General features: G+C 48.0%; 1 protein-coding gene across 1 annotated transcript in view; it reads left to right on the plus strand.

Annotated features, from left to right (window-relative positions):
* Window positions 1-529: 529 nt before the first annotated feature.
* The window catches only part of LOC107108537 (Krueppel-like factor 5), a 22,229-nt gene continuing 8,217 nt past the window's right edge, over window positions 530-14,541 (plus strand). Inside the window, exons 1-2 of the mRNA XM_015408980.1 lie at window positions 530-804; window positions 13,636-14,533. Of these exons, the coding sequence (XP_015264466.1) occupies window positions 637-804; window positions 13,636-14,533 (1,066 nt within the window). The 5' untranslated portion in view covers window positions 530-636. The remainder of the gene's footprint in view (window positions 805-13,635; window positions 14,534-14,541) is intronic.

The following is a 14,541-nucleotide window of genomic DNA, read 5'->3' on the forward strand; positions in this document are numbered from 1 at the left end:
TTGGAAAAAGTGGAGATTTCATTGGCCTAACTCACAGAAGGGAAAGACCAAATATGATTTCATTGTATTGCTGATTGGTACTAGTGAAACCCTGGCACAAGTACTGGAGGAGAAGAGGAAAGGCAAGTCAGGGCTCTTGAAGCAGCGAGATGGTCCAGGTGACCTCGGGGCCCACAAATTATCCAACAGAATTGTAGCTGAGCATTTATCCTGGAAGCACCTGGCACAGAATCCGCCTTGTTTCTGCTCCTTCCCTACCTGTAACATGGCTGATAGATGCAGCCCCAGCAGCCAGGCTCTCTGCACTGCTCATTCTATCTTGTGTTGCCTTAAGGAAGAAGCATTTGGCTCCTTCATTGGCCAGAACTGCGCTCACTTCCTCCCTGATTGGCTCAGCCAGTCTGTCACAGACATTTGCCAGGTTAGAGTGCCTCCCACATCAGGACAGGTGAAGTTTTTCTGTAACAGATTGGGATTCTTAAGGCTACAGAGCACCTGGATTCCTAAAGATTAGCAACAGGCAGGCGTGCTTCGGAGTGCCTGAGCTTCTCAGTGCCTTGTCCCAAAGCTTTTTTCTTTCTTTCCTGATTTGTGTTTCACAACTTGATTGAGTGAGAGTGGAGGAAGCTGGGCAGGATGAGTAGTGGGGGGCTTGTAGTAAGCGCCCCAAGTTCAGATGAAAGCACAGCATTTACGCTACTCAAGCCAGTCACTATGTCCAGGGAGCCTACTGAAGACACGGCTGTCTTCGATGACATCAAACCCCCAATACGGATCCTGGACAATCAACATGATTTGGCACAGGTAAGTGATACTCTGGGAGTGTCCGAGGCACCCCAGAATCTTCAACTTGGAACAGGAAGTAAGGCTGTGGGTTAGATGGCCAGAGACTTGTTCTTGGTTGAGATTTTTTTCCAGAAAAGGTGATGAAATAAATTATAGACAAGGTTTAAAACGTAGGGATCCCTTTTCCTCCATAGGTGTAATGGGGACGATCACGTTTGATTTCAGGCAGATGAAAAGTTACTCAGCTTGCTAAAATTGCTGCATGTGATTCATGCTGATGTGGTGTAAAGGGGGGGGGCAAATATTTTGTGCCCATGAATGGGTGCTTGTCCTGACTTCCTCTGGGCAGAAACAAGTCCTTTATACAGGCACTTGATAAACTGGGGAGCTTAGTTTGGGGAGTATTGGGCTTTGGACTTGTAAAAGTCACTTTCTGATCTGAACTTTCTACAGTTGGCGATATCTTTGGGGCAGGACCAGGCAGAATAAGTGGAACCGAAAGGGTGCGTTTGAAAGTGGCTGCGTTGAGAGTTGTTTCGGTTGTTTTGTTCGCTGCTTGTTGAGAAAAGTTCAGGAAGGGCTGCTTTCTTTTTGGAGAGGAAGGTGCTCTGGCCAGGTGCCTGGAGGGTGTTTCAGAACTGGAGGAGAGCAATTGCTCCAAAGAGCCTGGGATTACGTGCCATTCTGGCTGTCTGATCTCTTGTTTTTCAAATCACTAGAATGGAATTCTCCTTGAAATTCTCCACTCTATGGCTTGACTTTCTGTGAGCAGCAGCAAGAGAGATAAAGGCTTGGATAAGGAGGCTAAAGGGAGCCAAGTGCCACATTGCCACACACATACGCGCACACACTAACACACTTTGTTTCGGCAAACAGACGCCTTTTCCACTTCCATTTCAGATGTGGAAATTGCAGCAGAGAAAACAGGCAGCCTCTCTCTTCATAAGGCAAGATTGAACTCGGTGAGAGGATTGCAACATCTCAATGCAAGGCCTGCAACTTTGGGCATGCCGTTAAGCACATGCTTCTCCTGCTAGACTCAGTGTTGTGGCATTTGGGGGGAGGGGAGGAAGACTCCCTACTTGGTCTTGTCTTTTCCCTCTGAATTACCTACTGGAGTACGCTTACAAAGTGGGGTGGTATTCTGCTATGTGGGTGAAGAAGGGACAGAGATTCTCTCCATCTGTACAGAATTTATAACTAAGCACCAGTGCTTTGGTGCATCCCCATGGCGGATCACGCCTTTCCTAATCTCCTGTCTCCACTTGTGGTAGCAGCTCGTGCTATAGAAGTCACAGCAAGCCATTCATTCCTCTTGAAAGCCCTTGCACTCATTTGTCCAGATTTCTATGCTTCTGGGTCACTGAGCACATTACAGCACACACTGTGTGGTAGATGCTTGCAGTCTCTCTACCTGGTGGCTGTTGCCACATGGCAAGTTCTTAATGTGCATATGCTCATCATCCTGATCAGGGAATTTTCTCAATGCTAACAACTTTTTTTTAAAAATGCTATGGTGTGGAGAAAATGGCCGGACCCCCAGTGTACATGAATGGATTGCCAAGGGGTGGCAGATATCATGACCCTTTCCACATGGGGAGGCTTAACTGCAGTTTCCTCAGTGTGACTTCAGCTGCCAATGCAGCACGACGCCAATGGGGCTCCCACACGATGGATTTCCCCACACTTTTCCTGCTGCAGCCATTTCCCCTTGTATGCCACTAGGGTGGAAGTTCAAAAATGTTTTTTAAACTGATAATTAATATATTGATGCCATGACTGTACATGAAGAGGTTACCATGTAGTCACAGATCACACAACAAATGATTTCAGATGCTTTCTATAATTTGGACACACTGTGGGCACTATATTTTTCCTGCAAGGCTTATTCATCCTGTGCTATTACCAGAGTGGGGATCCTCTATGCTACTCTACCACACCCTGACTGGGCCTGCCACCCATCCCTGTGGGGACTATGACCACACTCAAATAGCTGAGAAAGATCACTTGCTCATCCTGAGCTGCCACTTTATGTTCCGAACGGGCCGGCAGGCAGTTACTTGGGGGTAAGCTTCAAGTATTTACAGGAGCCATGCTTCAGCATTTTCCTGGGCATTCCAGTAAAGATTCTTGAGGTAGGAATTGTAGCCAGATGAAACAAATCCACTCCAGGTGCTGCTTTGCCAATGATAAGGACAATTACATTTAGGATCAGATTTGTTATTGTATGAAAGAGGGATTGGGAAATGTCAAGGACAATTTTGACCTCAGAAGAATTGGATTCTGGCTCCAAGTTTGCACAGCTTGTTCTTCAAGAAGCGTAATTTCCCATTTTGAGGCAAATTCTGTCTTTTGTTACTCAACGTTTCAAAGTCTTCCTCCATTTTCTCTTCCTAAGGCAATACAACATGTTAGCTAATGATTAACCCCCAAGTAGAAGCCTTCCCAGCGCCATCTTGTTGTTGGAATTTAGAAAAGACTGCAGGTCTACTTAGCATGGAGTGCTTGGAGAGAAAAAGTCAAAGAGCCACTGCGAGAGTCAACAAGTGACCCACCTACTGTTGACATTTTGCATTCAATAGCCGATAACATTTTATTCCCACGTGGAACAAATATTTGTGGATGCTCCTTACCACTTTTTCTCCTCTCTGTCTTGTACTGGCTGTAGATTTTGTGAAAATGTGTGTGCCTTTGTGGGTAAGAATCTGTCACTGTTATTGTCTATGATCAGGATTAGAACCATCATTCATTCAACCCAACAGTCTGCCAGGTGGCAAGTCTTATGGTAAACCAGCTTTTGAAGTAGAATGGCTGTTCATAAGTACTGCAAGGAGCTCAAAACAGAAACGAGAAGGTGTCAAATGGATCCTCGCTGTATGCTGAAAGGTGTAAGATATTTGGTTAGGTTGTCATAATCATTCCCTAGAAATAGTAGCCCATAGCCCCAATTACCATCTGCCCCCATTTGTTCCTTATTACTGGGATTTCCTGGAATGCACAATCAGGAGCATCTTCCCAAGCCAAGATCTTGGCCCATGATTCATTTGCTCCTTTAGTCGTTGTGTTTTACCTGCCAAGCAAGGTAACTTGCAAAACTAATGGCTGCATTTGCCATTAAAAATGCATTCAAGTGTGTCTCTGGAAGAGCATGGGAACACATTTTCTGGATCCATCTTGGTGTATATGCCTTCCAGCTTTTGAAATCCAAAAGATTATGGTTTGTGGTGCAATCCTAAACAGAGTTGCACCCTTCTAAGCCCACTCACTTCAATGGATTTGGGAGGACATAATTCTGCTCTCAACTGCACTGCTAGAATTCTCCTCTGATCTTGATGTTTGCACACCTTTCTTCTCCTAAACACAAGGCCTACTTGCAAAACCTTAGTGGTTCTCAGGCCCCGGTCACACAGAAAGTTTTGGGCCAGGAGAGGGACGGATTGGGGGCACAGCAAACGGGCGCGGTCTCACTGCAACATCTGGGAAGCGGCGCGCACCCGTCCCCGATCCGGCCCTTCAGGCCAAAAATCCGCTGTTAAAATAAACCACCTACAGAGGTGGACTTACCAGAAAGGCCGCAGCAAGCGTGGCCGTGGGATCGCCGGTGCGTCCTTCTGCCGGCGCATCCGAGGCTCCCAGCCGAACTGCGCATGCACACACATGCGCAGCCGGCTGCCTCGGTCTCCTGTCGGTGGCTTCCTCCCCGGCATCTGATTGTGCCAGGGAGCAACGGTGCGGCGGCTCAGGGGGTCTGTGTGATCCCGCTGCTGTGTGTCTTTTTTGGTGCGGCTCTGAATAGCCGCACTTTGGCCGTGTTTTTTTCTGCCGTGTGGCAGGGGCCTCAGTAAAGAGGTCTTGAGAGGGAACTGAGCCATGCTTCAAAGTAGCTTGGCTTTAACCGAGCAGGCTCAGCTCAGGTTCTTGGCCAGCTTTGCTTAACTGCCTGGGTTCTAGTCGGTTTTCTCTTCTTCTCTGGGTTCCTATTCAACTGTTAAAGCCAAGAGATGCCTGGTGGCCTCTGGCCAACTTCCACTGGTTCTTAAAGCACTCTCATGAGGCATATCCTTAGTTTTTCTGCTGTGTGGAGCCAAGCCTGGATTAAAGTTTAGGCTAAGTAAAGGTGTACCACTGTTGCAGAGGCATGTAATGGGCTATGGAGAATGGACCCCTCACTTTCCTCCCTACCTTAAGATTTTTAGAACACCTTCCTTGTGAAGTCTGAATGTAAACAGCTGCTTCTTCATCACAAGCCCTATTTCCACTTGCAAGAAACTAGGGAGGTGTGAACCAGTAGCAAAGTAAACAGGAGGTGTAGAAAACTGGCTGTACTTTGGAAGGTTATGGGAACAGGTCTGAGTAGGGAAGACTCTGGGGAAAGTATGGTCTCATTGAATATTAACTGTTATAGCTTCCCCCAAAGACCTCAAGGAATCTGCCGGAGACTGCTAGATCTCTCTCTCTCTACTGTTGCCTAGGTCTGGACTCCTCCATTCATCCCCCCCCCCCAATTTTTGTATCCTGCTTAATTCCTCAATAAATGTTGCTGGTAGATTTCTTATAACCCACTGAAGCCAGTGTATGGGGAGGGGGAGATTTGCATACCCTCCAGTGCTGGGAAAGTTGGTGTACGTGACTCATGTTAAGTAAACAAGGGATTTGTAGCACAGTAGTGAACATGATTCTTCCATGGAGCTTGTTGGCCTGCCAAAAATATTTTCGAAATATTAACATCAAAATGTACATATCCCTGTAGCCAAGAAGCACATTTCCTTGTCTAGCTGTCAAATGTGTACATTCCTGCTGTTCTACAGTACAAAGTATGAACGCTTCAGAACTTCAGATGTTATTACTGGTGAGTTCAGGCCAAGACCAGTGGCCATGTCTGCCTCAGTATTAGGTTGAAATTCATTCTACAACAGTGGGCAGAGTGGGAATATGGGGTCAAGGAATATGTACCACTGGAGGACATGTGTTTACATTCAGGCCCTGGTGCTGCTTAGCTCGGTTTCTTGTGCTAAAAGCCACAGTTCATATTATCCTCATGGAACAGAGCAAAAGCAGGTGGTGCTGATACAATTCACACATTGCTTTACAACCTCAGTAACTTGACCCTCCCCAACGCAGGACCTTGTAGCCCACGATATCCTGGTTGCCCTGATGCAATAGCAGAGGAAACAGCATCTGAAGCCCCAGTGAGAAACTCTGTGGCCGTTGTGCACACCCAGCGCCAACAGAAGGCTCAACATTCTGTTAGTCATCCATCTTAATGACAAAGCATAGTCTCTGTGGTGGACAAACCCCCTTCCCACTCTGGTTTCCGGTGGCCTTTGTCCCATCCGATTTCTGCGTCAATTCCCTCCTAGAACACATATAGATTTCTCAGATGGAATTGAGTTGGTGCCAGCAAGGATGAGATAATGTACGTAGTGCTCAGGTTCCAAGAACCTTCAGGAGGAAATGAACACAAAGCGTAGTGGTGGCGGGCAAGAGTGGAGGTTAACACCTTCCGTGCCATAAAAGGGAAGGCAGTCCAGCTTCTCCCATTGCTTGAATACCCAGAGCGGTGAGGAGGTGGCTGCGCCAGCCATTACATTTGTTGCAACTGGATTGGGCTTGCAAGCATGACTGTAAAGCCCATTGTCTCTTTGCATGTGATGATGAATCAATATTCATGTACATTTTCCTTCAGGGGGCCATGGAGCCAGTCATGAAAGACTCTAGAGTTGTTTCCTCCCATTAAATTCCTTTGAAGAACTAGGGAGTTGGGAGTTGGGAGACTGAAGAGATTTGAGACTGCCGTGCAGATAACCTTGGCTTTATTAGAGTGACCCAGATTCTCCCCACTGAGATGATAAGAGAGATTTCCCCCCCCCTATAATGATGCAGGTTCTTTTCCTTAGCCATTCTCCTTCTTGGGCCTCATCCACATGGATGCTTGTTTTCAAAATGCTTGGGGGGTGGCGTGGGGTGATCCAGACGTCTTACTGAAAAGTCACACATTTGTTACCTGAGGGCCCATGGCTCAGGGGTGAGCTCCTGTTTTCACCTGCAGAAGGTCCCCATTTCAGTCCCTGGCATCTCAAATCAGAAAGATCTCAGAGAACAGGGCTGGGAGAGGCCCCTTCTGTTTGCAATCCTGAACAGTCGCTGCCAGCAGTAGTAAGGCTATACTGTATACTGTGAGCAAATCAAGGGTTAGCAGATTCTACACTAACCCTGGTGGATTCCAATTAAAGTCACCAACCTCCAGGGGAGGCCTGGAATTCTCCTGGAATTACAACATCTTCAGACTGCAGAGGACAGTTTCGCTGGAGGAAATGGCCGCTTTGGAAGGTGGACTCCTTGGAGGCGCATCCCCACTGAACTCCATCCCCTCCCCAGACACCTCCCCCAAACCTCCAGAAATGTCCCCAGTTGGAGTTGGCAATCGGCTTGCCATTAGTCCATTGGGAGCAGGAGATCTCCTGTCACCAACTCCCATTTGCTGCTGGCACTTCAGCAGCTGATGGGAGGGATAAAATTTTTAAAAATAACCATTGGGCAACAACATCACATCACTTCTAGGGGAAGCCATAGCACTTCCAGTCATTCCTACAAGGGCATGACTTAATTTCCAGGTTACCCCCAGAAGTGACACAACACCAATACCCAATGGTGACTCCATTGTCCCCATCCCACCCCTGACTCCTGCCGGTTGCCAACTGCTGGCTGGCAACCCTAGTTGGCACCCGGTTCTAGCTATCAGAGTGAGATGTAGCTAGTAATCCCTAGGTGCCTTTAGGATAAAACAGGGATGCTTGCGGCCGCCAAGAGTGGTTGCAGAAAATAACTGGATTTCAAAATGTTATAATTCAAGGCTTTAACTATGCCTCCATTCAGCAGTGGCCTTGCAGCTGGCAGAAGGGCTGGGGACGGGGATGACATCATCTGCATCCTGGGATGTATGGTAGCTCTAGGAATCACTAGAAATCCTACAGGAAAATCTATAGAGTTTCTAGCTATTCTTAAAGCTACTCTGCCCTGCAAATGACATAGCAATGCAGGTGACTCTGCTGTCTAAAAGAAAAATAAATCCTGGTAGTGGACAACTAGGGCTGCCAGGTAGGAGGCCTCCTGCCATAGAAGAAGAAGAGTTGGATTTATACCACTCCCTTCACTTGGAGTCTGAGAGTGGCTTACAATCTCTTTTCCCCTCCTCACAGCAGACACCCTGTGAGGTAGGTGGGGCTGAGAGAGCTCTTTCGAGAACAGCTCTGAGAGAACTGTGACTGACCCAAGGTAACCCAGCTGGCTGCATGCGGCGGAGTGGGGAATCAAACCCGGTTCTCCAGATTAGAGTCTGCCGCTCTTAACCACTGCACCAAACTGGCAGGAACCCTAGATCCTTTTGTCACAGGGAAACAACACAGTTTTTTGGATTATGGTTGCCAGCTCTGCCTTGGGAAATTCCTGAAGATTTTGGGGTGGTGCCTGGGAAAGGTGGAGTTTGGGGATGGAAGGGAACTCAGCAATATGATGCCATAGAATCTGCCCTCCAAAGTTGCCATTTCCTCCACAGAAAGGGAGCTCATCCCTGTAGTATGGAGATCAGTTGGAATTCCAGGAGAGCGCCTGGCCCCACCTGGAGGCTGGCAACCCTGACTTGGACCACTTTGGTTTCAATCTGCTCTGCTGTCAGATTCTCTGGTGGTACATCACCAGGCTTCACAGCCCTGCTCTCAGATTCTCTTGTTTTCCTGCCTGTGTTTTCCAGTCCTTTATTTTATTTATTTATTTTATTAGATTTTTATCTAGCTTCTCCCCCAGAATGGGGCTCGGGGTTGCTAACGGCATAACAATGTGATAACAATAATAAAACCTGAGGAATGACAGTTCAAGTTTTTTGGGCCCCGGCCAAGGGGTAGGCGTTGCTGGGAAAGGTAGCCTCTAGATCCAGGGTTTACCATTACAGCGGGATCTAGTGGTATGAGGCAGCTCCTCCATGTGTTCATCCCAGTGGAGCACCACTCTTGTATAATTCTGCTTCCATTGGACTTCATCATAATTCTGTATTCTATCAGTTGACAAGGGCACATACTGCCCATGTCAGTGCTAGTGATGCATGGCACAGTCTTGTCCCACTTCAAATGCTTCCTGTCATACACTACTTCCTGGGAGTTGCGGGACAGAGGCCGTACCCCAGATGTGATTTCCTAGAGTCTTCTTGAAAGGAATGGGGCATGCTGTGCCACAAACTCCTTTCTGGTGTCCTCATCCAGGAAACTGGCAACGGTTTTTGCCACTTGAAAGAAAATGGAATGTATCTCACCCAGCAAACTTTCACCACATCAGCAAAGCACACAAAGAACTTGAGGACAGTTTCTTCCCTGGAAAACGTCCCCAGAGCAGGGGCTGGTTTTCTGAAAAGGGGAAGAAGTCGTATGCCCTGGGAGACTAGAACCTTGGAATGGATTAAACAGGTTCGTGGTCTCGCTTGGACTGCAAGACAGTTGATTGCAGTGGCCACAGTCAGTAGGTGCTGCTTTCAAGGGGGAATATGGGACTACATGGACTAAGGCTGTGTGATTTCATAAGACCCTAGCACTAGCAGCCTGACACCATCCAAGTGTAGGGAAAGGGTGGAACTTGTAACTAGGGCAACAGCCCCTGTCAGACTCCGAATGTGACACATTGCTGCTGGATCTCAACCTGTGGCTGTAACATTTCAGGGTAGATGGGCAATAGCACACTTCCCCCGCCCCCAGGCAAACAACCTGGGCAACTCTGGCGACCCCTCCTTCATAGTGCATCAAGCTATGAGGAAGTGGCAAGGAGTGAATGGTTCTTTCTAGCCTCCAGAAACACACAGATTGAGTGATGGGTCAGATGGTGGTTATCTATATGACCATTTTGGCCTTTGGCCTGCCAGTTCCCTGTGGACCGGTCTTCACCAGATGACCTGTAGGCCTTTATGGATTCTACGTTTGTTGGACAAAACCTGTCTAGGCTTTGGAGGTCTCTTCTGTAGGCTGTTCTTCTGCTCCAGCTTCTGGACTATCCTCAGAGAGTTCTAGAAGGCAGAGAACACCAACAAATAGAAACCGGCTGAGATGGAGGTCAATACCAAGACTGAATGATCAGAGAGGCAAATATTTACCTTGGTCAATATTTTACTAGAGAGAGACAATAAAGATTGACATTGAGCCAAAGGAGTATATAGCTAGCTGCATTCTGTGTAAAAACGGGGCTCTTGTGAAGCAATGTGTGAAGAGATGGGCTCTTGTGCAGAGATTTACAATAATTCCAGAGGGGTGGCTTTTAATCTGCCTTTTCTCCCTTCAACTCTTTTGAGATTATTTCGAGGGGGGGGTAAAAAAAAATGTCATGTGTTCAATATTCCTGTGTCTGTATGTGAGAGCAAGAAAGCCAGGTTTCTTGCATCCTATGGATTTTATTTATCTTAGACTCTGTGTCCTTCATGCCCCTCTAGCGAGGTGTACCTTGGTCCTTCTTGCTATCTGCCCGTGGCTTGCTGTAATCGGGATGATCAAAGGCCGTGATCTTCTATTATTCTGGATTATCTACTAAGAATGTTTAGACAGGGAGGATACTGGGTACAAGGAGTTAAAGCAGGCACACTCTCAGCCTCGGTCCTTGGAGAAAAAGCAAATCTAAGAGACTTCCCAGCTAACCCTGCTTAATGTCATCCCAGCTCTGCAGTCTATACGGAGGGAAAAGACCACAGGAACCTACGGGTGGTATTCAGATGTAGGACACCATTCCTAGGAGCTAAAGTTATGGTCTTCTTCTTTTTTTTTTAATTAAGGAGACAAAAATATCTAAGTGCAGAAATCAGAAATCCGTTCAAACATCTTTGGCTTCACCTACAATGGGTCTCTATTGCCAGTTCCTGTTCATGAGGAAAGTCTGGCAAATTCCTCAGCCACAAGGTTTTGCTGCTGTCATTTTTACCCACACACTGGGGTCTTCCTCACAAGTTATCTGTCCCAAGTTCCATGCTTCTAAAAAGCAGTTTTTTTCTTGCTTCCCCAGCATTCATGGTGCATTTGTACATAGTGCATTTCCATGACATTTCTCTGATCTTTCTCAAACCTGCTTTGCTCTGAAGTCTTAGAAAAGATCACAGTAAAGTCTGGATGGCTGCTGGGGGTGGGGTGGGGTCTGATTATGGCCCACATAGCATCCATTTTCCCTATGTTCCTGCAGCAGCCATTTCCATTACCCACCACTAGGGGGCGTTTATTTTATTTTTTTAAATAGACCCTAGGATATTTTTAGACTGACACACCATTGTAGCAGTAGGCAGTGTTCCCTCTAAGCTGAGTTAGTGCAAGCTAGCTCACAGTTTTTTAGCCTCCAGCTCACCCATTTTTGTCTTAGCTCAGGAAGGATGGCTCCAGAGCAAACTAATTTATGCAGTAGCCAAATCGCTCGCTCACACAACTTTAAGGCCAGTAGCTCACAAAGTAGAATTTTTGCTCGCAAGACTCCACAGCTTAGAGGGAGCATTGACAGTAGGTATAGCAGGTTCTCAGCTTTCATTTTAAAAAGTCTCCAGCTACTTGTGGAAGGAAAAGATATATCTTTGCAAGAGAAAAGGCAAGAGTCAACTTTTTAAAATATTGAAAGCTGGGAATTCAAAGAATCTGCTATATCTGTTGTTACAATGGTCTCGTGATAGAACAGTATTCTTGTGCTGGTTTGTTTTTTGGTTTTTGTGCTGATCCAGAGATGGGGTGCAGCCACTTCCAGGGGACTGTGGCAAGAAAACTGTCAAGAAACCTGCCATAGGGAGGCCGTGTTGCTGCTGAGCTTTATCTGCAGCAATGGAGAAACCACAAAATCCTGTCCACCTGTGGAAGACAGCATTATCCCAGGCCATCATGAGCTTGTAGTTCACCCACTCCCACAGCTACATATCTGAGATCAGTTCCACACAATTCATCAACTCAGGATAAACACTTATGGAAACACTCAAACAGAAATGAGGCAAGGGCCCCTTGATGATCAAGCAAATGCACCCCATATCATGCAAATATTCAAAACTGGGGCTGGGTGGGAATCCTGCCCTCATCTGTGGCCAGTGTGAGACGGGTTCTCTCTGTGTTGCAGCATGAAGTGTCAAAAGAAACAACAGAACCATCTCACAAAAGTATTTCTTAGTTGAACACCATCTGTTGCACAAAACCGTGGTTCAAAAAATTTCCCTTCCCATGTTCCTACTACCACAAATATTCATTGCATGAAACTAAACCAATCTGAGTGCACTTGTGAAAACAGGAAGACATCCCTCTCTCTTGTTCTTAAGGATTACAATAGGGAGGGGTCACAGCTCAGTGGAAGAGCACCAGCTGGACGTGTAGAAGATAAAACCGCCAGTTGAAGGGTGGCAAGCAATAGGGCTACCAACTTCCCACTGGGGGCAGGCGATCCCCCACTCCCAGTTTCCATTGCCCTCTGCCACTCAGCTGGATGGCAGGGGAAAATGCCCAGGCAAAATGGGGGAGGGGGTGCAGTTAGTGTGCTGATGTGATGGTGTCGCTTCTGGTACAACCTGGAAGTGATGTCATCACACTGGGCGATGGTGTTGCACTCCAGCTGTGGTGGAAGTGGCTTCATTGTACTAGAGGTGCCAATCCCCCCCCCCACAATACGGAAGTCCTTGCCTCCCCCATCTCCCGCCAGTTGCTTGGCTATGCCTGGCAGCCCTAGGCAAGAAAGACCTTTTCTTGTCCAGCAACTTGCAGAGCCATTGCCCGTAAGAGTACATGATTCTGAGTCATAAGGAGGATCAATGGTCTGGCTTGGCACAAGGCAGCTTTGTACGTCTGTATAGTTACAGTGGGGGGATATGAACATGAGAAGAGCCCCGTTGGATTGGGCCAAGCATCAGGTCCAGCAGCAAGCAGCCATATCCTCCTGGGATGCTTGCAGACTGGGCACGGAGGCAACATCCTTCTCTCCCCTTTGAAAAGGTGTGATTTAAAACAAAATAAAAGTGAAACAAAATGATGTAAGCGGAAGGGACTGTGCCTGTCTTGAACAGAGGATGTGCATGGTGAATTGGGCAGGGCTGGCTAGTAGTGCCTGTGTGACCTCCGAAAGAAGCTCTTCTTTTGTGAAGTTCAGAGATAAGGGAAGCAGAGCAGCTTGGACAGCTGCCACTTACACCTCCGTACCTGAGCAAGCAGGTCTTTCTGTAGCTCAGGTGCGTGTGGCATTTGACTCCTTCCTGAGGTGGTTCCCTGGTACTGCCTTTGCTCTTGGGTTTAGAAATAACTGCCTGGAAAGTCACACGGTGCCGCTGCTGGAGTCAACAGCAGGCAGCAGAGAGCTGTTCTCCAAGTCAAAGCACTTTCTCTTGAACGTGGGGATGGGGAGAAAAGGGCTGCCCACGCCTTCTGTTGTAGGACTATTGGGAGCCACTAAAAGCCCTGTGTTTATTGGTACTTGGAAAATGGCCATCTGGTGGTGAATTGTCTTGGGTCAGGTAAAAGCATCTATAGCAGGAGTCCTTGGCACACACAGCCCCACCCCCTTCAGAGTTTTTCTATTTCCTCAGAATGGCTTTTTCCAAGTAAAAAAAATCTTTGCCCGTGTACCTACTTATTTTAGTCATTTTACCGGAAGGCTTATGGAGCCAGCTTCTTTTGCATCTGCATTCTTGTATGTTTTCACTTGCAAATCGACCTCACAGTTCACACTCATTTGCATGGTGAGATGCTACATGGGGCTCTGTTGAGTGGCCAATGGGACTCTGTGCACATTCTCCTCCTCCGTGCGGTGCTCTGTGATCTTAGCTGAATTTGTTCCTTTTCTCACAATCACTCTTTTTCTGCACCTCCCCTTTAGGCACGCGCTGAAATGGACAAGTACCTCTCTGGGCAAGTGCCCTTGGTGCCAATGGTGCCCGATAAGAAGTATCGCCGGGAGAGCGCCTCGGTGGTGGATGAGTATTTCTCAACCGAGAAGCCACCTTCCACGCCCTACAGTGTGAATATCAATGTGATCCTGCCGGACACCACTCACCTGCGCACTGGGCTCTATCGGCCCACCAAACCCCTGGCCCCCTTCCCCCAGATCAAAATGGAACCTGGCACCAGCTTTGCCCAACCCTGCTCATCCGTTACTGGCCTGACCCAGACTCTGCCAGACTTCACCAGTGTCTTCAGTATGCCCCAGTCGGTGGCAGCGAACAATATCTTCGTCAAGCAAGAGATGCCCTCCGAGATCCCTCTGTCATCAAGCCTGCTCTACCAGTTGCCATCTGGCCACAGTGGAGGAGAAATGACCACAATGGCACACTCCACGTGCAACACTACGGCCATCAGCACCATCACCGGAGTCGCCATGTCCACCACCAGCTCCGTGCTGGACTCCAGACCCCTTCCCAGGCCCATGAGGCCAGGCGGGCAGGCCAAGCCGTTCCAACCCACCTCCCAAGGGCAAGGCAGTTTCCACTTAGCAGGACAGTTCTACCCTGTGCCGGGAGTGAGCCTGCCCCCTTCGCCACCCAACTCGCAGCCCGGCAGTCCCGAGAACCAGCCGGAGCTCATCAACACCATCTCTCCGCCGCCTCCCTATGAAGCCACTTTTGGACTGAAACTGGCTCAGCCAGGCCAGATCCCGCCACTTTCGAACAGCCTGGGGAACCTCTCCCAGGGGCACGTCATCATGCCAGCGCCCAAGTACAATCGGCGGAACAACCCCGAGCTGGAAAAAAGGAGGATCCACCACTGCGATTACCCTGGTAAGGCT

The sequence above is a fragment of the Gekko japonicus genome, unplaced genomic scaffold (genome assembly GCF_001447785.1).
Source record: "Gekko japonicus isolate JY-2015 unplaced genomic scaffold, Gekko_japonicus_V1.1 scaffold19, whole genome shotgun sequence".
In the NCBI taxonomy this organism is placed as follows: Eukaryota; Metazoa; Chordata; class Lepidosauria; order Squamata; family Gekkonidae; genus Gekko; species Gekko japonicus.